Source organism: Gymnodraco acuticeps, unplaced genomic scaffold, assembly GCF_902827175.1.
Source record: "Gymnodraco acuticeps unplaced genomic scaffold, fGymAcu1.1, whole genome shotgun sequence".
Taxonomy (NCBI): Eukaryota; Metazoa; Chordata; class Actinopteri; order Perciformes; family Bathydraconidae; genus Gymnodraco; species Gymnodraco acuticeps.
Genome location: NW_022991562.1, coordinates 197,392 through 220,339, shown reverse-complemented (window position 1 = coordinate 220,339; position 22,948 = coordinate 197,392). Strand labels below are relative to the sequence as shown.

General features: G+C 41.5%; 2 protein-coding genes across 8 annotated transcripts in view; both read right to left on the bottom strand.

The window, feature by feature from the left end:
- Window positions 1-12,629, bottom strand: part of tfcp2 (transcription factor CP2) — a 37,847-nt gene extending 25,218 nt beyond the window's left edge. The window contains exons 1-7 of the mRNA XM_034197333.1: window positions 12,310-12,629; window positions 8,855-9,042; window positions 5,744-5,895; window positions 5,387-5,463; window positions 3,379-3,484; window positions 2,706-2,812; window positions 519-671 (exon numbers count right to left, since the gene is read on the bottom strand). Of these exons, the coding sequence (XP_034053224.1) occupies window positions 519-671; window positions 2,706-2,812; window positions 3,379-3,484; window positions 5,387-5,463; window positions 5,744-5,895; window positions 8,855-8,976 (717 nt within the window). The 5' untranslated portion in view covers window positions 8,977-9,042; window positions 12,310-12,629. The remainder of the gene's footprint in view (window positions 1-518; window positions 672-2,705; window positions 2,813-3,378; window positions 3,485-5,386; window positions 5,464-5,743; window positions 5,896-8,854; window positions 9,043-12,309) is intronic.
- A 2,464-nt stretch (window positions 12,630-15,093) lies between these two features.
- Window positions 15,094-22,948, bottom strand: part of LOC117533545 (NLR family CARD domain-containing protein 3-like) — a 53,704-nt gene continuing 45,849 nt past the window's right edge. For 2 of the 7 annotated variants that reach the window (XR_004567064.1, XR_004567068.1), the window contains 7 exons: window positions 21,705-21,809; window positions 20,837-21,072; window positions 18,845-20,645; window positions 17,855-18,032; window positions 17,280-17,450; window positions 16,813-16,853; window positions 15,094-15,560 (listed from right to left, as the gene is read on the bottom strand). Coding sequence is in view for 2 of the 7 variants with exons in the window: in XM_034197346.1 (XP_034053237.1) it covers window positions 18,699-18,702; window positions 18,845-20,645; window positions 20,837-21,072; window positions 21,705-21,809 (2,146 nt within the window). In the remaining 5 variants the exon portion in view is untranslated. Of the gene's footprint in view, window positions 15,561-16,812; window positions 16,854-17,279; window positions 17,451-17,854; window positions 18,033-18,683; window positions 18,703-18,844; window positions 20,646-20,836; window positions 21,073-21,704; window positions 21,810-22,948 lie in introns of those variants that run through there. The other 5 variants (XR_004567065.1, XR_004567066.1, XR_004567067.1 and 2 more) reach the window with 5 other exon arrangements.

The following is a 22,948-nucleotide window of genomic DNA, read 5'->3' as shown; positions in this document are numbered from 1 at the left end:
TTCAGCCGGATAATCTCCACATGTCTACCCTACTTTTATAATGTTCAAATCATAAATCTAATCTCCAGAAGCAAAATGCTAACGTTATGCTATAAAAGAACTACAGCCGAGTCCAGCAGCACGACTTCAACGTCACGCCAACTTCAGATCCATATTCAAACACACAGATTCTAGATGGTACAAGTTGAAGCGTTTGTTTGAACAGTCTGCAGGAGGCAGGGACTTGCTTTCAAGCAGAACAGGGCAAACTAACTTAGAGGAGTGTTTACGTGTTCGGCGTAGTACGGCCTCGACAACTTCTGGAGTCCTATTCAGCCACTTGGTAACAACCATCGTTTCTCAGACACGTCAACTCTTCAGAAATCACCAGTGGGGTCACTGCTGATGGATTTAATGTCGTAGAACAAAACGTGATCCGTCTCTTCAATTTGTCTCAACCACAGAGCTTAGTTCCAGATATTTTCCTAAATCCTATGGAGAGATCCCATTTTTGACTTTTGACCTTTCCCCCTCCTCACCTTGAAGACCTTGACCTGGCAGGACGCAGAGTGCAGGTGTTCGGTGTACTCTTCGTTCTCGTTCTCCTTAAATGTGTCGATCTGGATCCGGAAAGGAACGCCTTTCTCTCCTCCGTGTTTACGCATCGTGAATTCTGTGCTTATGCAGTGTACCTAACAGAAAGAAAAGGAATATATAAGATTTAAGATCAGTACAGGAATGATGATATATTATAAACTGTCTTTTTGCCGAATACAATTTTTGAGAACACTAAATTGTGACGACAATACAGCGGCGCAGGGATGTCGTATTTCTGTGTTAGGCCCTGAATGCAGCATCTTCCTGGTTCAAATAAGCTAAAGGCGGCTAATGTTGGGCTATAAAGGAACTACAGCACGGTCACATGACTTCACGTCACCACCGCTAAGCAAAAGGAGGCTAATGTTGAGCTATAAAGGGACTACAGCACGGTCACATGACTTCACGTCACCACCGCTAAGCTAAAGGCGGCTAATGTTGAGCTATAAAGGGACTACAGCACGGTCACATGACTTCACGTCACCACCGCTAAGCTAAAGGCGGCTAATGTTGAGCTATAAAGGGACTACAGCACGGTCACATGACTTCACGTCACCACCGCTAAGCAAAAGGAGGCTAATGTTGAGCTATAAAGGGACTACAGCACGGTCACATGACTTCACGTCACCACCGCTAAGCTAAAGGCGGCTAATGTTGAGCTATAAAGGGACTACAGCACGGTCACATGACTTCACGTCACCACCGCTAAGCTAAAGGCGGCTAATGTTGAGCTATAAAGGGACTACAGCACGGTCACATGACTTCACGTCACCACCGCTAAGCTAAAGGCGGCTAATGTTGAGCTATAAAGGGACTACAGCACGGTCACATGACTTCACGTCACCACCGCTAAGCTAAAGGCGGCTAATGTTGGGCTATAAAGGAACTACAGCACGGTCACATGATTTCAAGTCACCACCGCTAAGCTAAAGGCGGCTAATGTTGGGCTATAAAAGGAACTACAGCACGGTCACATGACTTCACGTCACCACCGCTAAGCAAAAGGAGGCTAATGTTGAGCTATAAAGGGACTACAGCACGGTCACATGACTTCACGTCACCACCGCTAAGCTAAAGGCGGCTAATGTTGAGCTATAAAGGGACTACAGCACGGTCACATGACTTCACGTCACCACCGCTAAGCTAAAGGCGACTAATGTTGAGCTATAAAGGGACTACAGCACGGTCACATGACTTCACGTCACCACCGCTAAGCTAAAGGCGGCTAATGTTGAGCTATAAAGGGACTACAGCACGGTCACATGACTTCACGTCACCACCGCTAAGCTAAAGGCGGCTAATGTTGAGCTATAAATGGACTACAGCACGGTCACATGACTTCACGTCACCACCGCTAAGCTAAAGGCGGCTAATGTTGAGCTATAAAGGGACTACAGCACGGTCACATGACTTCACGTCACCACCGCTAAGCTAAAGGCGGCTAATGTTGAGCTATAAAGGGACTACAGCACGGTCACATGACTTCACGTCACCACCGCTAAGCTAAAGGCGGCTAATGTTGGGCTATAAAGGAACTACAGCACGGTCACATGATTTCAAGTCACCACCGCTAAGCTAAAGGCGGCTAATGTTGGGCTATAAAAGGAACTACAGCACGGTCACATGACTTCACGTCACCACCGCTAAGCTAAAGGCGGCTAATGTTGGGCTATAAAGGAACTACAGCACGGTCACATGACTTCACGTCACCACCGCTAAGCTAAAGGTGGCTAATGTTGGGCTATAAAGGAACTACAGCTTGGTCACATGACTTCACGTCACCACTGCTAAGCTAAAGGCGGCTAATGTCGGGCTATAAAGGAACTACAGCACGGTCACATGACTTCACGCCACCACCGCTAAGCTAAAGGTGGCTAATGTTGGGCGTGATGACATTTAGTCGTCTCATTTAGACACTTGTTAGCAACCTCCGTTTTTAAATTCATCAGTGGGGAATTTACTGATGTATTTGATGTTGTAGAATAAAACAACTTCAGCTTGAGTTAACCACAGACCTTATTTCAGGATAACAACCAAAAAACATTGAGCTCCAGGCGTAGGAACAGGAACAGATCACTGACTACTTCTGATAAATGAAATAATGAAGGAAGTGTTGTCCGTGGTGCTACCTGGATAAAAACTGAGGTTCTTTTCGACGGGTCCCAGAGGAACTCCACAGTGTTGAGCTGAGTCGGGTTTGCTCGGGGGTCGATAATGCCGACGGACATGGGGATATCTGCAAAGCAAAACAGGCTGTTATCAGAAAAGGTCACATTTGGCGTGCTCAAATCCACTGTTGTCTCCTTTGTTTCCTTGGTTGAAATTACCCTAGTTTAACTTTTGGGACGCAGCAGTGCTCATTTTTTATGTATCGTCTATCGTAAATGGTCACACAGTTTAATAATTACTGTGACACTTTGTGCTGAAGTTATTCATTCCAAAATGTTGGAAAAAGGCAATCATGGCCCTGGTTACCAAACGTCTCCTTCACTAAAAGGAGATGATGGAGTTATAACCGATCATCTGACGTATGTATAGCTCACTGTGGTTATATTGTGTCGGCCTGCTGTAGTTTTGAAGGCGGTCTAATGAACACAGTGAACGTCTGCTGGAGGGAGTTCATGAAGTGAAGGAGTTTTTCAAACTATTAGGCAACCTGTACTGTAAGAATCACACACATTATTACAGTGTGGTGACTACACTGCTTTGCCGATTCTGGCCGAGTCTTAATTGACAGTCATAGGTGCGCTCGGGTATTTATAGAACTAGCACTACTGCTTGATTATGAGCATGTTTCCTCACCCAGGTCCAGGATGCGGTCCCCGGGTCGGTTCCAGCGCCAGCCCTCCAGCTGCTGGTGCTCCGTGTACTGCAGCCGGCGGTCATGAAACACCACCCGGAGGATGCTCTGAAATACAATATAAGATAGATGTTAAAGATCTCCCATCATGATATTTTTAGACCTATATTATGGGTCTCAGATATATACAAATATATTAAAAACATGTCTATAATGTGTTTTGCTCAAAATACCAAACAGATCATGCATTTTAGAAATCCCTCATATCCCCTCTATTCTAGCCCTGTTAGAGAAACGCTGATTCTATGCTGGCCCCGCCCCCTTTTGAGCAGCAGGCACACTGTGAGATCTGTGACGAGCTGTCTGCTCTGCTCAGATACTAAGCTAAATGCTGCTGTGATTAAACGCCATCATGTTCCAAACCACATCAAGCATTCTCTCTGAAACAGTATGGAGCTCAAAGGCTTTCTCTCTCTCAGGTTTACCACAAGGTGAGTTCCTTTTTTTACTTCCTGCTTCTTCACACACATGCTCTCCAGTAGAGGTTAGCTCTGAGTGTTAGCGATGCTAATATAAACAAAGACCATATTACGTCCAAAACAGTCGGGCATTGTTTCTGATAGCAACGTTTCTGATTGGGCCGTGGGTCCACATTTCAGATATTACGTCATATCGGACGCAAATCTGGATCTGCTCCGTTGTTCCCCGTTTTTAGAGATTTGGGTACAGAGGAAAAGAGAGAGGGTTTTATTTTCTGACACTTTGTGAGTTCCCCGACACACCGGGAACACATATTGATGTATAAAAGACATCAAAAAGTGCATTTTGCATGATAGGAGACCTTTAACGTTGGGGTACAGGTTTGTATCGGCAGACCTGTGTATATATTGGAATGAGCACCCCATTGATATCTGGACATCAGGGAGTCTACTCACACTGCGTTGCCGATTGAAAACTCACCTGCATCTTTGCTAAAACACTTCTGTACGTAGCACTAACAATCTGGTTGGGCTAATAGACAGGAAATATACCTGCAAGATTTTTGCTTTTAAGGTTTGTTTCTTCATGGATGAATGCACTTATTGTAAGTCACTTTTAGGGTTGGGTATCGTTTGAAATTTATCGATTCCGGTTCTGCTTATCGATTCCCCGTTTCGATTCCAAAATTGTAAAAGAAAGAGGTCAAACGTTTAGATAACAAAAATATATTTATTCTTTTAGGCAAGGCAAGTTTATTTATATAGCACCTTTCAACACAAGGCAATTCAAAGTGCTTTACAAAAAACGAAAGACATTCAGAAAATGGCATTTAAAATCAGTCATTAAAAAGAAAAGATAATAAAATAAACATTAAAAGAAAAAATACATGGATAAAAGTTACAGTGCAGTCTAAGATGTGAATAGTTCAATTAAAAGCAGCTTTTTTAAGCTTTAACTGACATTTTTACAAATTAAAAAAATACATGCAATACAAATGTATTACACAATAGCTGTGCTTTATTTTAACTGAGCTATGCCTGTGGCAAGCTATTAACAGGCGGCATTACACTGTGCCTTGTATTTTTCTTTTTTAGTGTAGTGGAGCCTCACTTCAGAGCGTTTACCGCGATCCATCTTTGGTGTTATGAAGCGACTGAGCTCGTGAACTGTCTACGGGAGGGCGGGGGGAGCCTTGCTGCGGGGCGCCTGTCAGCGCAACTTACACGATGCCGTTTAAAAAAAGTAAGGGCGGTGCCGGCCGTCAGCGTACCGAGCCGGCCGTTCTGTGATTCTCCAGGTCCGCCCTGTATTCCACCGGGTCACCGCGGCGCAGACAGACCCGCTGGAATACAGGGTCTACTGCGTTTAGGAACCGTTAAGCAGAACCGAAATTGTGTATTTTGTATGGGTATCCGGTACCCGGCATTTTCTTATCGGTTCTCATCTGGAACCGAGTTTCGGTTCCCAACCCTAATCACTTTGGATAAAAGCGTCAGCTAAATTAAATGTAATAGTATGTGCGATTCTTACCTTAACCATTTTGTCAGTGATTTCCGGAAGTTCCCCAATTTTCCGATTGTCAAGCATTCTTATTTCATAGGACTGCCCTGCAAGCACACGTTCATACAGCGGGTTCAAAGACAATTCTGTCACACTTATAGTTCAATCTTTATATTTCCCATCTTTTCCAGTATCATAGTATCTGCTGATGTAGATTTACAGTCATAGCAGGCATGAGTTCACGGCTCGTGCTCATAACCATTTAGGATTTGGTTTCTAAATAATAGTTTTAGTATTTAGTATAGTATGTATGCAAGTGACATGCATGTGAATTATCTTTCTGTTCACACACAGAGCCCTGCAGAGTGTCGGGGGTTGGATGCTGACCTTGGTTGAGGTAGGTGAGGGTTTCATCGTGCAGTTTGACGGCGGGAGAGGTAGCTGCACACAGAACGTACTGAAAGGGGAGGATCTTGTTCTCGTTGTCCGGAGGAAGGATGGACTCTTCCTGTTTGAAGATGGGGAGGGCGAGGACATCGCTGAGGAACAGAAACACAGAAAAAATAACATCATTTCATTTACACAGAACAAATACATCATGATGGAACACTCGCACTCCTATTGGCTAGCGCTCCAACTCATTGTACGTGACAGGCTAAGAGGTGGGACATCTTGAAGCGGTTGACCAATCACAACAGAGCTGGCCAGCCAACCAATCAGAGCAGACTGGGCTGTGGTTTCAGACAGAGGGTGAAAAGAGGTGCTGCAGCACAGGCAGTATGAGAAAGATAAAGAGCTTTTTGAACATTAAAGCATGGAGACATGAAGTAGAGACACTACATACTGATATACACCTGAACATCAGCAGGAGAGGACTCTTTAAAGTAGAGACACTACATACTGATATACACCTGAACATCAGCAGGAGAGGACTCTTTAAAGTAGAGACACTACATACTGATATACACCTGAACATCAGCAGGAGAGGACTCTTTAAAGTAGAGACACTACATACTGATATACACCTGAACATCAGCAGGAGAGGACTCTTTAAAATAGAGACACTGCATACTGATATACACCTGAACATCAGCAGGAGAGGACTCTTTAAAGTAGAGACACTACATACTGATATACACCTGAACATCAGCAGGAGAGGACTCTTTAAAGTAGAGACACTACATACTGATATACACCTGAACATCAGCAGGAGAGGACTCTTTAAAGTAGAGACACTACATACTGATATACACCTGAACATCAGCAGGAGAGGACTCTTTAAAATAGAGACACTGCATACTGATATACACCTGAACATCAGCAGGAGAGGACTCTTTAAAGTAGAGACACTACATACTGATATACACCTGAATATCAGCAAGAGAGGACTCTTTAAAGCAGAGACACTACATACTGATATACACCTGAACATCAGCAGGAGAGGACTCTTTAAAGCAGAGACACTACATACTGATATACACCTGAACATCAGCAGGAGAGGACTCTTTAAAGTAGAGACACTACATACTGATATACACCTGAACATCAGCAGGAGAGGACTCTTTAAAGTAGAGACACTACATACTAATATACACCTGAACATCAGCAGGAGAGGACTCTTTAAAGTAGAGACACTACATACTGATATACACCTGAACATCAGCAGGAGAGGACTCTTTAAAGTAGAGACACTACATGCTGATATACACCTGAACATCAGCAGGAGAGGACTCTTTAAAGTAGAGACACTACATACTGATATACACCTGAACATCAGCAGGAGAGGACTCTTTAAAGTAGAGACACTACATACTGATGTACACCTGAACATCAGCAGGAGAGGACTCTTTAAAGTAGAGACACTACATACTGATATACACCTGAACATCAGCAGGAGAGGACTCTTTAAAGTAGAGACACTACATACTGATATACACCTGAACATCAGCAGGAGAGGACTCTTTAAAGTAGAGACACTAGATACTGATATACACCTGAACATCAGCAGGAGAGGACTCTTTAAAGTAGAGACACTACATACTGATATACACCTGAACATCAGCAGGAGAGGACTCTTTAAAGTAGAGACACTACATACTGATATACACCTGAACATCAGCAGGAGAGGACTCTTTAAAGTAGAGACACTACATACTGATATACACCTGAACATCAGTAGGAGAGGACTCTTTAAAGTAGAAACACTACATACTGATATACACCTGAACAACAGTAGGAGAGGACTCTTTAAAGTAGAGACACTACATACTGATATACACCTGAACAACAGTAGGAGAGGACTCTTTAAAGTAGAGACACTACATACTGATATACACCTGAACATCAGCAGCATAGGGCTCGTTTAATTTTCTAGATTCCTCTTTGATCTATAAAATATCCGTAAAATTGTCCATTTCTGAAAACAGAAAAGCAGGAAAATCTTACTATTCACAAAAAACATCACTTTTAGTTATAAATAATAATTGTATTAGCTCACAAAAACCTTGATATTTAATTCTTGTAACTGGTATTTTTCAAATAGAGAGTCTTTCACTACACTTGATACGGAAAGGCAGTTCATTATAACAGAGGAAAGGAAGGAAACTGTACTAAATACCAAGGTATCCAGACAGCGTGTCTTTGCTCCTCTCAACAGGAGAATGTCTGGAACCAAACGGCACTGTGCAGCTCCTTCAGTATCATTTAACAAAACACTTAAGCAGCCAGAAAGGGACAGAAAGAAGAGGGTCTTTTATCACGAAAACGGATTTCTGATTCCTGCAGAACCTCAAGCTGTCCTTTCCATCGAGAAAGACTGAGCAAAAGCATCATAAATATATTTTTAGACCTGTAAAGACTCCACAAAAACACATGGTTTGCAGATATATTTATGAAGCAGGGATACGCTGCAAGTCTAATGCTCTAAGCTAATTGCATTAAAGATTATTCTCCATCTGATAATCAACAAGCTGCTTCGTAATAAATAATTTACTTTGTTGCTATCACTGTGTAGGAAGTGAAGTTTGAGACTCTATGGTTCGAAACACATTAATAAAAACACATTCAATTTGAAAGAAAGTTTGATCCCAATTTTAAAGAGACACCAAATATACTATTATATAGAACAGCGGTTCCCAACCTGCAGCCACTACGCACTGCAAGTGGGTCGCCACATCATTTGCAAAACATTATGATGTGTGGAAACATTATCATTATTAAGAATTATTTATATTCCTTTCCTTTCTCCATCATCCTTAGCAACGGTCATTCCAGTCCTTGACAGCGGGCTGTTCTACTGGATTAACAACGTGTCACATGTTCTGAATCGACCAATCAGAACTTTATTTAGCCTCCGTATTGTTTATGGTTGAATGTGGGCCGCGAAACATTTGTATTCTTAAGTAGGCCCTGAGTTGAAAAAGGTTGGGAACCGCTGATATAGAATATTCAACCCCCTTCCCGTAAGTAAAGGGTTTCTGATTCAGATGTCTGTAGTACCTCATGCTGTACGCCCCCGCCCCGAGCTCCTGCCCGATGCCCGACAGACTGGCATCGAAATCCTGCACCAAACCGGACTCGATCACCTCGTCCGTGAGAGGAAGCTTCAGAGCCCACGCCATGATGACCAGATGAAAGGAGAGCACTTTGGGTTAAAACCTGCGCCAAGGTTCCCACAACCTGACAATCTGTGGAGGAGAGAGGAGAAGAAATAATAATAAAGCTTTATTTATACAGCACTTTTCATACAACACATGCAGCTCAAAGTGCTTTACAAAATGACACGTCACAAACAAACACCAAGAAATTCCCCTCGGATTATTTGTTAAGAACTTTAAAAATGTAAATGCAGCAAAATATAACATTTGATCAGATAGACACAAGGAGGTCAAATGTATGATAATAGAATAAATAATGGTTTCTCTCTGACAGATAAGACACAAGACCACTGAGTCGATGCAACAATATAAAGACCACAGGATTTATTTCTAAAATAGAGCCCCAAATGTAAGTTTAAAGACCCCATCACTCTCCTCCTCCTCTGCTGCTGAAACCCTGATTCATGCATTCATCGACTACTGCAACAGCATCCTCTACGCTCAGCATACCATCCAACCTCCTCAATAAACTCCAACATATCCAGTACTCTGCTGCCCGCCTCCTCACCCACACCCGCTCCCGAGACCACATCACTCCCGTCCTCCAGAACCTCCACTGGCTCCCCGTCCGTCAAAGAATCAACTTCAAAGTCCTCCTGATTACTCACAAAGCCCTCAACAACCAGCCCCCCCCCCCCTACCTCACAGACCTGCTGCACCACCACACCCCCCCTCCCTACCTCACAGACCTGCTGCATCACCACCCCCCCCCCCCCCCCCCCTACCTCACAGACCTGCTGCACCACCACACCCCTTCCCGCTGCCTCCGCTCATCAGAAGCCAACCTCCTATCCATCCCCACCCGCACCAAGCACCGGACCTGGGGGGACAGAGCCTTCTCCGTCGCTGCCCCCTCCCTCTGGAACCCATCAGAGAAGGCACTGACCTCACCACCTTCAAAACACTCACCTCTTCAATCTGGCTTTTAATGTGTGATTGTTTTTGTATTGCTTGATTTTAAATTTGACTTTAACTATATATATTTATTTGTTGTACTTTTCTTTTTTTCCGCTATATCTGCAAAGTGTCTTTGAGCACCTGTAAAAGCGCTAACAAAATAAATCTATTATTATTATTATTAAATAGTTTCTGTATCCTGGGGGATGCAGTCATTTGATAGGCTGTATCTTTGTGTCAAATGTGGGTCTAATAACAGTGTAACATGGGTATAATATGGGTCTAATAACAGTGTAACATGGGTATAATATGGGTCTAATAACAGTGTAACATGGGTATAATATGGGTCTAATAACAGTGTAACATGGGTATAATATGGGTCTAATAACAGTGTAACATGGGTATAATATGGGTCTAATAACAGTGTAACATGGGTATAATATAGGTCTAATAACAGTGTAACATGGGTATAATATGGGTCTAATACAGTGTAACATGGGTATAATATGGGTCTAATAACAGTGTAACATGGGTATAATATGGGTCTAATAACAGTGTAACATGGGTATAATATGGGTCTAATAACAGTGTAACATGGGTATAATATGGGTCTAATAACAGTGTAACATGGGTATAATATGGGTCTAATAACAGTGTAACATGGGTATAATATGGGTCTAATAACAGTGTAACATGGGTATAATATGGGTCTAATAACAGTGTAACATGGGTATAATATGGGTCTAATAACAGTGTAACTTGGGTATAATATGGGTCTAATAACAGAGTAACATGGGTATAATATGGGTCTAATAACAGTGTAACATGGGTATAATATGGGTCTAATAACAGTGTAACATGGGTATAATATGGGTCTAATAACAGAGTAACATGGGTATAATGTGGGTCTAATAACAGTGTAACATGGGTATAATGTGGGTCTAATAACAGTGTAACTTGGGTATAATATGGGTCTAATAACAGAGTAACATGGGTATAATGTGGGTCTAATAACAGTGTAACATGGGTATAATGTGGGTCTAATAACAGTGTAACATGGGTATAATATGGGTCTAATAACAGTGTAACATGGGTATAATGTGGGTCTAATAACAGTGTAACATGGGTATAATGTGGGTCTAATAACAGTGTAACATGGGTATAATGTGGGTCTAATAACAGTGTAACATGGGTATAATGTGGGTCTAATAACAGTGTAACATGGGTATAATGTGGGTCTAATAACAGTGTAACATGGGTATAATGTGGGTCTAATAACAGTGTAACATGGGTATAATGTGGGTCTAATAACAGTGTAACTTGGGTATAATATGGGTCTAATAACAGTGTAACATGGGTATAATATGGGTCTAATAACAGTGTAACATGGGTATAATATGGGTCTAATAACAGTGTAACATGGGTATAATATGGGTCTAATAACAGTGTAACATGGGTATAATATGGGTCTAATAACAGAGTAACATGGGTATAATATGGGTCTAATAACAGAGTAACATGGGTATAATATGGGTCTAATAACAGAGTAACATGGGTATAATATGGGTCTAATAACAGTGTAACATGGGTATAATATGGGTCTAATAACAGTGTAACATGGGTATAATATGGGTCTAATAACAGTGTAACATGGGTATAATATGGGTCTAATAACAGTGTAACATGGGTATAATATGGGTCTAATAACAGTGTAACATGGGTATAATATGGGTCTAATAACAGTGTAACTTGGGTATAATATGGGTCTAATAACAGAGTAACATGGGTATAATATGGGTCTAATAACAGTGTAACATGGGTATAATGTGGGTCTAATAACAGTGTAACATGGGTATAATATGGGTGTAATAACAGTGTAACATGGGTATAATATGGGTCTAATAACAGTGTAACATGGGTATAATGTGGGTCTAATAACAGTGTAACATGGGTATAATGTGGGTCTAATAACAGTGTAACATGGGTATAATATGGGTCTAATAACAGTGTAACATGGGTATAATATGGGTCTAATAACAGTGTAACTTGGGTATAATATAGGTGTTATAATGGTGTAACATTGGTGTATTCATGTATAATATGGGTTTAATAACAGTGTGATATAGGTGTCATGTAGATAATAGCAATCAACGAATTATCCAAAATATGTGATTGCCTTAAAGAACATCTGAATTAAATATTCTCTATGTTGGTAATTGTTAAGTCAGTGTTATCTTAACGTTGTGTTTTACATATGTTATTTTAAATGTTGCTGTTAAGAATTTAAACATGTCACGTGTCTTTGAGTACCATAAAAAAGCGCCTTATAAATAAAATGTATATATATGCTTTTCATGTATTTAAATGAGTTAGAAATGATATGAAATAGACATATCTTACCTTCAGTTGTGCAGCAGATGCTAACACTGCTTCTTCATCTTCTTCATGTCGCTTCTTCCCAGACGTAAAACAAACATCACGAGCTAACGAAGCTAACTACTGACAGACAGCTAAAACCAATGCTAACCTGTATTAGCCTTAAATTGTAGAGGTTTCACGAAAACATAGAGTTCCTGGTAGACATATCTTTATATAGGAGGAATTTAAAATGACCTCAGACTCGTTAATATATTAAATGTAATGTCTTGCTTTTGTTTGTTTATCGAGCTTCGTAGCAGGAAAAAGGAGATGACGTCACTTCTGGTTCACGCTGCTTCTTCTTCTTCTTCGTGGTGTTATTTTACAGTCGGGGGTCACTACCGCCACTCTGCGGTTATGGTGGGTACAACACAAAGCTGAGTATTCATTAATTGTCTAATATCAGATGTGGAAGAAGCAGTGGCGGTTCTAAAACAATTTGACTGGGGGGGCCAGTTATTTTCTGAGGGGGGCACAATAAATGCAGGACGAAAAAGACAAAGACAGTATGAAGTAATTGTGCATAAGAAAACAATGCAATACAGTTATTGGTATTTGTTTCATTGCACATTATTACATGCTTACCTTTAACCTTTGTGTGCTTTGTGTCTGTGGGACCCGTTTACTAAAAGAACATTTATTCAATTTAATTATTTTAACCTGCTTTATTTGGGGGTGGACCTCACATACTCTCGGGGGGTCCCCAGGAAGATTTATTTTTTAAATGTTGAAGTTAAATGCATCAATCTGGTGCACTTTGAGCACAAAATGAATTTATGGATACAGCTCTCAACACTCATATGAAAGGGAGCTGTATAGTTTTCAATAATCCAAACATCTTTAGAATATGATCACAACCAATAACAAATCATTTAAACTTGTTTATTCTTATCTTATGTTACCTAGTTAGCATGCTTTCTTTCTATTTATGCATATTTTACTAATCACTCCCCTTTTAAACTGTTTGTTTTACTGTCCACATTGGAATGATTTCTTACTTTATTTTTTACAACTATATTAAATAGATAAAGGTGTGCTCTCTCCAGCTCTCTCTCTGTCTCGCTCGCTCACAGAGGCTGTGTACTCCTCCGTGGTGATGACGGCTTGCGTTAAAAAAATTAAATAAACATATTTGTAAAGCTATTGAGGGCTTGCGAGATACCGGTAGCTCGCGATCGACGTGTTGGAGACCCCTGCTCTAATGGGTCCGACTAGAATGACAAATATCGTTAGTTCCGCCTATTCCGTCAGACAAGAAATCGTTTAATCATAAACTTTTTATTTTTTTCATTTTCAGGGGGGCCACAGGGTCGGCACTGCCCCCCCCCCCCTAGAACCGCTCCTGGGAAGAAGTACTCAGATCTTGTAGTAAAAGTACTCAGAAATGTGTACTTGAGTAAAAGTAGAAGTACTCGGATCTTGTACTTGAGTAAAAGTAAAAATACTCAGATCTTGTACTTGATTAAAAGTACAAGTACACAGATCTCTTACTTGAGTAAAAGTAGAAGTACACAGATATTGTACTTGAGTAAAAGTATAAGTACTCAGATCTTGTACTTGAGTAAAAGTAGAAGTACCAGAGTGTAGGAATACTCGGTTACAAGTCAAAGTATTAGCATCAAAATATAGTTAAAGTACCACAAGTAAAAGTATTCATTGTGCAGATTGGTCCATTTCAGAATAATATATTTTATATGTTTTATAATGATTGATCATTAAAGTGTTTTCAAAGCTGGTAAAGGTGCAGCTAGTTTTAATGACTTTGAATACTGCATATACTATGTTTAAAATATGTTTAAAAGATCGGAGAGCCAGCCAACTCGTCCAACATCAGTGTCTGACCTCACTAATGCTCTTCTGGATGAAAGGGCTTCCCACAGACACACTCCAAGATCTGTAGAAAGCCTTCCCAGAAGAGTGGAAGCTGTTATAGCTGCAAAGGGGGACCAAGTTCAAATTAATGCCTAAGAGTTTGGAATGGGATGTCCTGAAAGCTCCTGCAGATGTAATCAGAATCAGAATACCTTTATTAGTCCCACAGAGGATACATGTACATTGTTACAGAACAAAATAGCTAAAGACAGCTTAATGTTACCTAAAGCATGCATGCCAAAAAGTATTAAAGATAAAAAAAGAAATTATAATTTTTAAAAAGTTACACGTTTTACAAAATAGACAGTTTTTAACGGTATATATATATATAGCACATAGTTGGTATTTAACAGAAAGCGGTGTTATAGTCTGTGTTGTTGTGTGGGGGGTCTACTAGGGGTCGTGGTGGTTATATAGTCTGACCGCTGCAGGAAGGAAGGACCTGCGGTATCTCTCTAATGTGCAGGTGGTCCAATACTTTTGTCTATATTGTGTATAATTGAGTATCATCCGCATAACAATGAAAATGTACCGAGTGATTCCTTATCGCCTAAAGGAAGCGTATATAATGTGAACAGAATAGGTCCGAGCACTGAGCCCTTATGCTTTGCTGCGGCAACACTGGCTGGATTAAATCAAACAAAACTCTAAACACATTTTCAGCACAGCACACAATCTGCAATTCAACTCTGCACTTTCTAAAACCCTGCACACGGCTCTCTGAGTAACACACAGAGATCTGACATATTCACCTGTCAGCCATTTTCAAAACACTGCCATTAAACATGCTACACATATGAGCCAATGAACAAATACACATGCCAGCTGACCGTTACCGCCTGGCTGCTTTACTGCTGACTCATCAAGCAGGATATAAGTACAACAAATGGGATATTTATTTTTTAAATGTGTTTTTTTATTACAGAGCTGAGAAAATAATATATAGTCTTAAAGTTACATGAAAAAAAAATCTGATATCCTGTAGGATTATGAAATACACAAGAAAAGAAAGAAGATTTAAGTCGTTAATTCATGAGAAAAGCACTCGGATAGAAAGTCAGAAACATTTAAAATATTTGTTTCAAAAAAATGTCCAAAGAAAGTATTCAGATTAATTCTTATTATAGTTTTGTTTTTTTGTAAGCTTTGACTGTATTTTGAGAAACTTCTGGATACAATCTGAAAGCATCCTTTTTTAACTTTAAACATGATCTTTAATAATGTTGTAGTTTAGTTGAACTCTGAGAGGTCGACTGGCTGGACTCCTCACTGGGACTCTGGTTCTGGACCAGCTTGCAGGGTCCAGGAGTTCTTGGAGAGAAGGAGCGCTTCCTGCCACAGGACTCGGGGGATGGGAGTTCCTGAACATGGAGAAACAGCTTCAGTTATTATGCTCCAAATATCTGGAACAAAGTCACAGAAAGAATGTGTCGGCAGCTCAGAGAGTCCTGCTGGGAACCCACACATGTTGAGGAGCCCAAAGTGTGATGATAGACATGTACAGTACGGGTCCCCAGCACATAGAAGCTGCCGGATGCTAACCTGCATATGTTGGGAGAGCTTTACAGATCAGGAGAGGAACTAAGTACATTTACTCAAGTACTGAACTTAAGTACAATGTTGAGGTACTTGTACCTTTCCTGAGTATTTCCATTTGATGCTACTGTGTATTTCTAATCCACCACAATTCAGAAGTACATGGTGTACTTTTACTCCACTACATGTATTTAATACCTTTAGTTACTTCACAGATGTGGATTAATGATGTGAAATATAATCAAGTGTTGAAATCAGACTTTAGTTCCACCTGGAGTAAATCCACAAGCTACCCTGCAGTATACAAAGTCATTCAAACTAGCTGCTCCTTTACCAGCTTTGAGAACACTTTCATGATCAATCATTATAAAACATCATATATATTATTCTGAAATGGACCAATCTGCACGACGACTACTTTTACTGTCGCTACTCTAACTATATTTCGATTATAATACTTTTCTACTTTTACTTGAGGAACATTTTGAATGCAGGACTTTTACTGTAACAGATTATTCCTACACTCTGGTACTTCTGCTTTTACTCAAGTACAAGATCTGAGTACTTCTACTTTTACTAAGTACAAGATCTGAGTACTTCTACTTTTACCAAGTACAAGATCTGAGTACTTCTACTTTCACTCAAGTACAAGATCTGAGTACTTTTACTCAAGTACAAGATCTGAGTACTTCTACTTTCACTCAAGTACAAGATCTGAGTACTTTTACTCAAGTACAAGATCTGAGTACTTCTACTTTTACTCAAGTACAAGATCTGAGTACTTCTACTTCTACTCAAGTACAAGATCTGAGTACTTCTACCTCTACTCAAGTACAATATCTGAGTACTTCTACTTTTACTCAAGTACAAGATCTGAGTACTTCTACTTTTACTCAAGTACAAGATCTGAGTACTTCTACTTTTACTCAAGTACAGGATCTGAGTACTTCTACTCAAGTACAATATCTGAGTACTTCTACTTTTACTCAAGTACAGGATCTGAGTACTTCTACTTTTACTCAAGTATATTGAGAAAGAGTCTCATATCTGGATGAATGGAGGATATTCAGTACTCACAGGTCTTCTGGATCTTGGCTCTGATCGTCTCATCATTGATCCTGTAGGGATGAACACAATCCAACAGTTATGGATCCAGTTTAAAATAAGTGTTTGTTCTTTGAGTCAGCTTCAGAGTCCTGATCTCATGCTTTACATCCCATCATATCTTCTCTGCAAACACTACGACTGACTGCCACAGCTCTCAGCTGCATGACAGGAAGTAACAGCCATTAGTCAAGGAGCTAAAAACATCCCATCAAACACAGACTACCTTTTCCACTCTTCTGTCAAACCCCATATGTCTGGTGGAAAGTTGATGACTGACTAAACGTGGCTTTGCATTTTCAGCTGGCCTTCTCTAGTTGATGGAAGAATGAGAGAGCCTGCAGTCAGTGGGTAACATCACTGATCTGATTCCCCAGTGAGAGAAACACCTCCCTGTGTTTCATACAATACTGCTGAACCAGCAGAGACCCCGTACTGACCTGAGGGTCTCCAGTCTGCAGTCTGGACTCTCCAGAAGATCTCTCAGCAGCTCCACTCCTGAATCCTGCAGATCGTTATCTCTCAGGTCCAGCTCTCTCAGATGGAGGTTGGACTTCAGAGCTGAGATCAGAGCAGAACAGCTGATCTCTGACAAACTGCAGCCCCTCAGTCTGAAGAAAGAAAACATGATGTCACTTTAGAAAACAAAGTTCCTGTTTGAAATAACTCCAGGTTTAATAATCTGTTCAGAGTCAAACAGGGTTTTAATGTCAGAGATGATGCAGAAACAATCCACTGATAATCTGGAACTCTAACTTTGATCAGATGTTGAACAACTCCTTCCTCTCCCTCACAGCTCCTCAGTACTGACAGCATCTCCACTGACTCCTGGAGCACAGGGTGAGTCTGTGGAAGCTCAAACTCTCTCCCTCACACATTCACCTTCTCTCTGTTACTCTGATCAATATTCAGTCATTAGCAGAAACGGAACAAATAACAATAACATTGTATTTGTTCAAATTCAGAAAATCATAAACACAAACAGATCAATATGAACTGCAGTCAGTGAACTGACCTGAGAGCCTCCAGTCTGCAGTTTGGACTCTTCAGTCCAGAAATCAGCAGCTCCACTGCTGAATCCATCCAGAGCGTTGAGAGTCAGGTCCAGATCTCTCAGATGGGAGGGGTCAGACTTCAGAGCTGAGGCCACGACTTCACAGATACTCTCTGAGAGTCCATAGTAAGTAGTAAGTCTATAATAAAACATATATTACAACATGTGTTAAAAAAAAGAGGAAACATTATATTAACCTCAAGCATTCGATGAAAAAAGATTTGACATGTTCTGATAGACCTTTGCTGTTAGTCCATTTAATATAATATATAATAATATATTATAATAGAGTGTAATGAGTTGTCAGTGTGATCTGATCACATGTCTGTGCTCCTGCTGTCACTGACTGTTACCTAAAGAAACAGAGATTAAATGAATCACTTGACGATATTAGAGATGAACATATTTAAATGTTAGTTAATATTTGGATGTGAATGATGGATGAAGGATGTTTTGGCTTCTCTGAGCATCTGGACATTTACTGCGCACACAAACACAATTAACAAACCAATAAAGATTCAATGTGTTCAACTTGATACCATCAGATGTTCCCAGTATATCAGCATTAAGACATAACTCTGTTGTTGGTGGAAATGATATAGATCTGATTTTAAACTCTAACATATTGTGATAAAAACGTGTGTCTGTTTAATGATAAAGAAACTACTAGAAAGTAATAATATGTTTCTGTGATAACTGTAAGTCCTGCTGTGTGGTGTGATCACATGCTGAGAAACCTCTCAAGTCCTTCATGTGTTCGACATGTCGCCTCCTTCACTCAATATGAAGAGAGGAACGCTTCAGTTTAACTATCATTATAAATAAATAGAAGAACAGTGTTGGTTTTATTTTGCCCTCAGTATTTAAACAGCAGAAATTTTATAGTGTTTATTTGAATAATTAAACTCCTGATCCACATTAGTTTATAAAGTTAATCACATCTGGACTTACTTGAACTTCCTGCAGTTCCTCACAGCTGGAATCAGTCTCCATCGTCCCTCCCATGATGTGTTGTACTTCATCAGGTCCAACTCATCCAGAACCTCCTCTGACATCTGCAGCATGTAGGCCAGAGCAGAGCAGTGGATCACAGAGAGTTCCTTCTTTGATCTGTTCTCTGACTTCAGGAACTCTGTGATCTCCTGATGTACTGAGAGGTCCTTCATCTCTGTCAGACAGTGGAAGATGTTGATCTTCCTGTCAGGAGAGGAATCATAACTTCTCATCTCCTTCAGGTTGCTGATGGCTCTCTGGATGGTTTCTGGTCTGTTGTCTGTGCGACCCAGCAGGCCTCCTAACAGTCTCTGGTTGGACTCCAGAGAGAGGCCGTGGAGAAAGCGGACAAACAGGTCCAGGTGGCCATTTTCACTTTGGAGGGATATCTCCACGGCTCCCTCCAGGAAGACATCCAGGGATGGGTAATCCTGATCACTGATGTTATAGTCTCTCCTCAGGAAGTCCTTCAGTACCGCTGTGTCTCTGTTGGTGTAACAGTGCAACATGTAGACTGCAGCCAGAAACTCCTGAACGCTCAGATGAACAAAGCAGTAGACTGTTTTCTGGAAGATCACACTCTCTCTTTTGAAGATCTGTGTACAAACTCCTGAGTGCACCAAGGCCTCGTTGACATCAAGGCCACAGCGCTGCAGGTCTTCTTGGTAGAACATGATGTCTCCTTTCTCCAGATGTTCAAACGCCAGCCTCCCCAGCTTCAGAAGAAGCTCCCTGTCAGCCTCCGTCAGCTGCTGTGGACTCGTCTCATGTCCCTCTTCGTACTTCTGCTTCTTCCTCTTGGTCTGGACCAGCAGGAAGTGTGAGTACATGTCAGTGAGGGTCTGGGGCAGCTCTCCTCTCTGGTCTGTAGTCAACATGTGGTCCAGAACTGCAGCAGTGATCCAGCAGAAGACTGGGATCAGACACATGATGTGGAGGCTCCTGGAGCTCTTGATGTGAGAGATGATTCTGCTGGACAGGTCTTCATCACTCGATCTCCTCCTGAAGTACTCCTCCTTCTGGGCGTCAGTGAAGCCTCGTACTTCTGTCACCCTGTCCACACACTCAGGAGGGATCTGATTGGCCGCTGCAGGTCTGGAAGTTATCCAGACGAGAGCCGAGGGAAGCAGCTTCCCCCTGATGAGGTTTGTCAGCAGCACGTTGACTGAGGACTGCTGAGAGACATCAGACACAACCTCATTGTTTCTGAAGTCCAGAGAAAGTCTGCTTTCATCCAGGCCGTCAAAGATGAGCAGCACTTTGCAGACAGCCAGCTGCTCTGCTGTGACCTTCTGTAAGGTTGGATGGAAAACATGAAGCAGCCTGAGAAGACTGTACTGCTCACCTTTGATCAGGTTCAGCTCCCTGAAGGAGAGCGGGATCACCAGACTGACATCTTGGTTTCCCAAACCCTCGGCCCAGTCCAGAGTGAACTTCTGCACTGAGAAGGTTTTTCCAACTCCAGCGACTCCGTTGGTCAGGACCGCTCTGATGAGAGTCTGTTGGTCAGGTAAGGCTTTGAAGATGTCCTGGCACTTGATTGGAGTGTCATGGAGGGGCTTCTTCTTGGAAGCTGTCTCCAGCTGCCTCACCTCATGTTGGGTATTAACCTCTTCACTCTGGCCTTGTGTGATGTAGAGCTCAGTGAAGATGCTGTTGAGGAGGGTTTCACTTTGATCAGTTCCTTCAGTCACACGTTCACATCTCCTCCTCAGACTGAGCCTATGTTCATCTAGAACCTCCTGCAGACCACGTTCTGCTGGAAGAGAAGGAAACGTGAGAGAATGAGGAAAATGCTCTGAGAATCTAATTATAACAATAAAATAACAAACAGACTGAGTTTAAATGTTGTATAAACAGCTTACTGTCTCTGCTCTACAACAGTATACCTATTCAGAAACAAAGGAACCAGGAAGAGGAATAAAACGCTGCGTGAGTTCGGCCTCTTACCTCGTACAGTTCTGGTCTGACTGGCTGTCTGCAGTCCAGCTCTGGTTCTGGGTCTTTCTCCACACTGGGGACAGAAGGGGTCTCCTGATGGAGGTCTCTGCTCCCAGTATGAGGTGATGCACTGTCTGCAGAACCAGTGTCCACAGCTGGTAGAGACTGGATCCTTCAGGACGTCCTGACACAGAGCACAGCTGGACAGCTGCTCCTCCACAGGAACACCACTCTGCCTCTTCCCTCTGTGGAGATGAACACATCCTTTACAGCACTTTACATTAGTGGAGCTGATTCTCACCAAAGGGCAGAGCGTCACAAACGTCTCTCTCAAGATGAAATGTGTCACGCTGCACGAATACGCACTTGGCTAACACTTTAGCACGGAGCACGAGTCAGTTCATTAATAGGCTAACAAACAAAACACAGCTGACATGAATTTCACCTCTTCACTTTCTTGGTGTTTCCAGGCACGGATCTGGGTCTTTGCATTGACTCTACATGTAATCACACAAAGATCTGTTATATCTGCTAATGCTAAACACAACCAGCTCACCAGGTCATCACTATTATTAATAAACATCTTTAAAATACATATCACAAACAAGCCCAAGTAGTAAATAATGTTTTGGACGATATATTTAGTTTCTAGTGAGTATTTATCAATATCTTTGCCATTTAAAACCGTTTTATGCCACTGATACAATGATACTATAAATGCATATTGAAATATCCTCAAATAATGTTAGCTTGTTGAACTCTGCTGCCTTTGTTCTGTACTATACTGCACACATGATATTATTAAAGAACAGTTTAATATATTAGATTATATAAGAGCTGAATCCTCTTCAGGTCAGGTTACAGCAGAAACTCTTACTTTGTGTCTGAGGGTCCAGGTTCATTACTGAAGTATGGATTTTCCTCTTTAGACCAGTCACTCTTCAGAGACAGACAGCTGGGGACTGGAGACTCTGCTCTCTGTCTGTGGAAACAACACATGTTTTAAACATCATTAGTTCATTCAGAGAGCACATTTTGACTTCTGTCTGTCTGTAAGGCAAGGCAAGGCAAGGCAAGGCAAGGCAAGGCAAGGCAAGGCAAGGCAAGGCAAGGCAAGGCAAGGCAAGGCAAGGCAAGGCAAGGCAAGGCAAGGCAAGGCAAGGCAAGGCAAGGCAAGGCAAGGCAAGGCAAGGCAAGGCAAGGCAAGGCAAGGCAAGGCAAGGCAAGGCAAGGCAAGGCAAGGCAAGGCAAGGCAAGGCAAGGCAAGGCAAGGCAAGGCAAGGCAAGGCAAGGCAAGGCAAGGCAAGGCAAGGCAAGGCAAGGCAAGGCAAGGCAAGGCAAGGCAAGGCAAGGCAAGGCAAGGCAAGGCAAGGCAAGGCAAGGCAAGGCAAGGCAAGGCAAGGCAAGGCAAGGCAAGGCAAGGCAAGTTTATTTATATAGCACTTTTCAACACAAGGCAATTCAAAGTGCTTTACAAAAAATGAAAGAGATTAAGAAAATGGCATTTAAAATCAGTCATTAAAAAGAAAAGCTAATAAAATAAACATTAAAAGAAAAAATACATGGATAAAAGTTACAGTGCTGTCAATTAAACATTAAAAGAAAAAAGTACATGTACAAAAAGTACTAAGATATGAATAGTTCAATTAAAAGCAGCGACAAAAAGAAAAGTCTTCAGCCTGGATTTAAAAGTAGTCAGAGTTGTAGCGGACCTGCAGGTTTCTGGGAGTTTGTTCCAGATATTTGGAGCATAATAACTGAACGCTGCTTTACCATGTTTAGTTCTGACTCTGGGGACAGAAAGCTGACCAGTCCCTGAAGACCTGAGAGATCTGGATGGTTCATAATTTAGCAGGAGGTCAGAAATGTATTTTGGGCCTAAACCATTCAGTGCTTTATAAACCAGCAGCAGTATTTTGAAATCTATTCTTTGACACACAGGAAGCCAGTGTAAAGACTTCAGAACTGGAGTGATGTGATCCACTTTCTTAGTGTTAGTGAGGACTCGAGCAGCAGCGTTCTGAATTCAGCTGCAGCTTCCTAATAGATTTTTTAGTGAGACCTGTGAAGACACCATTGCAGTAGTCGAGTCTACTGAAGATAAAAGCATGGACAAGTTTT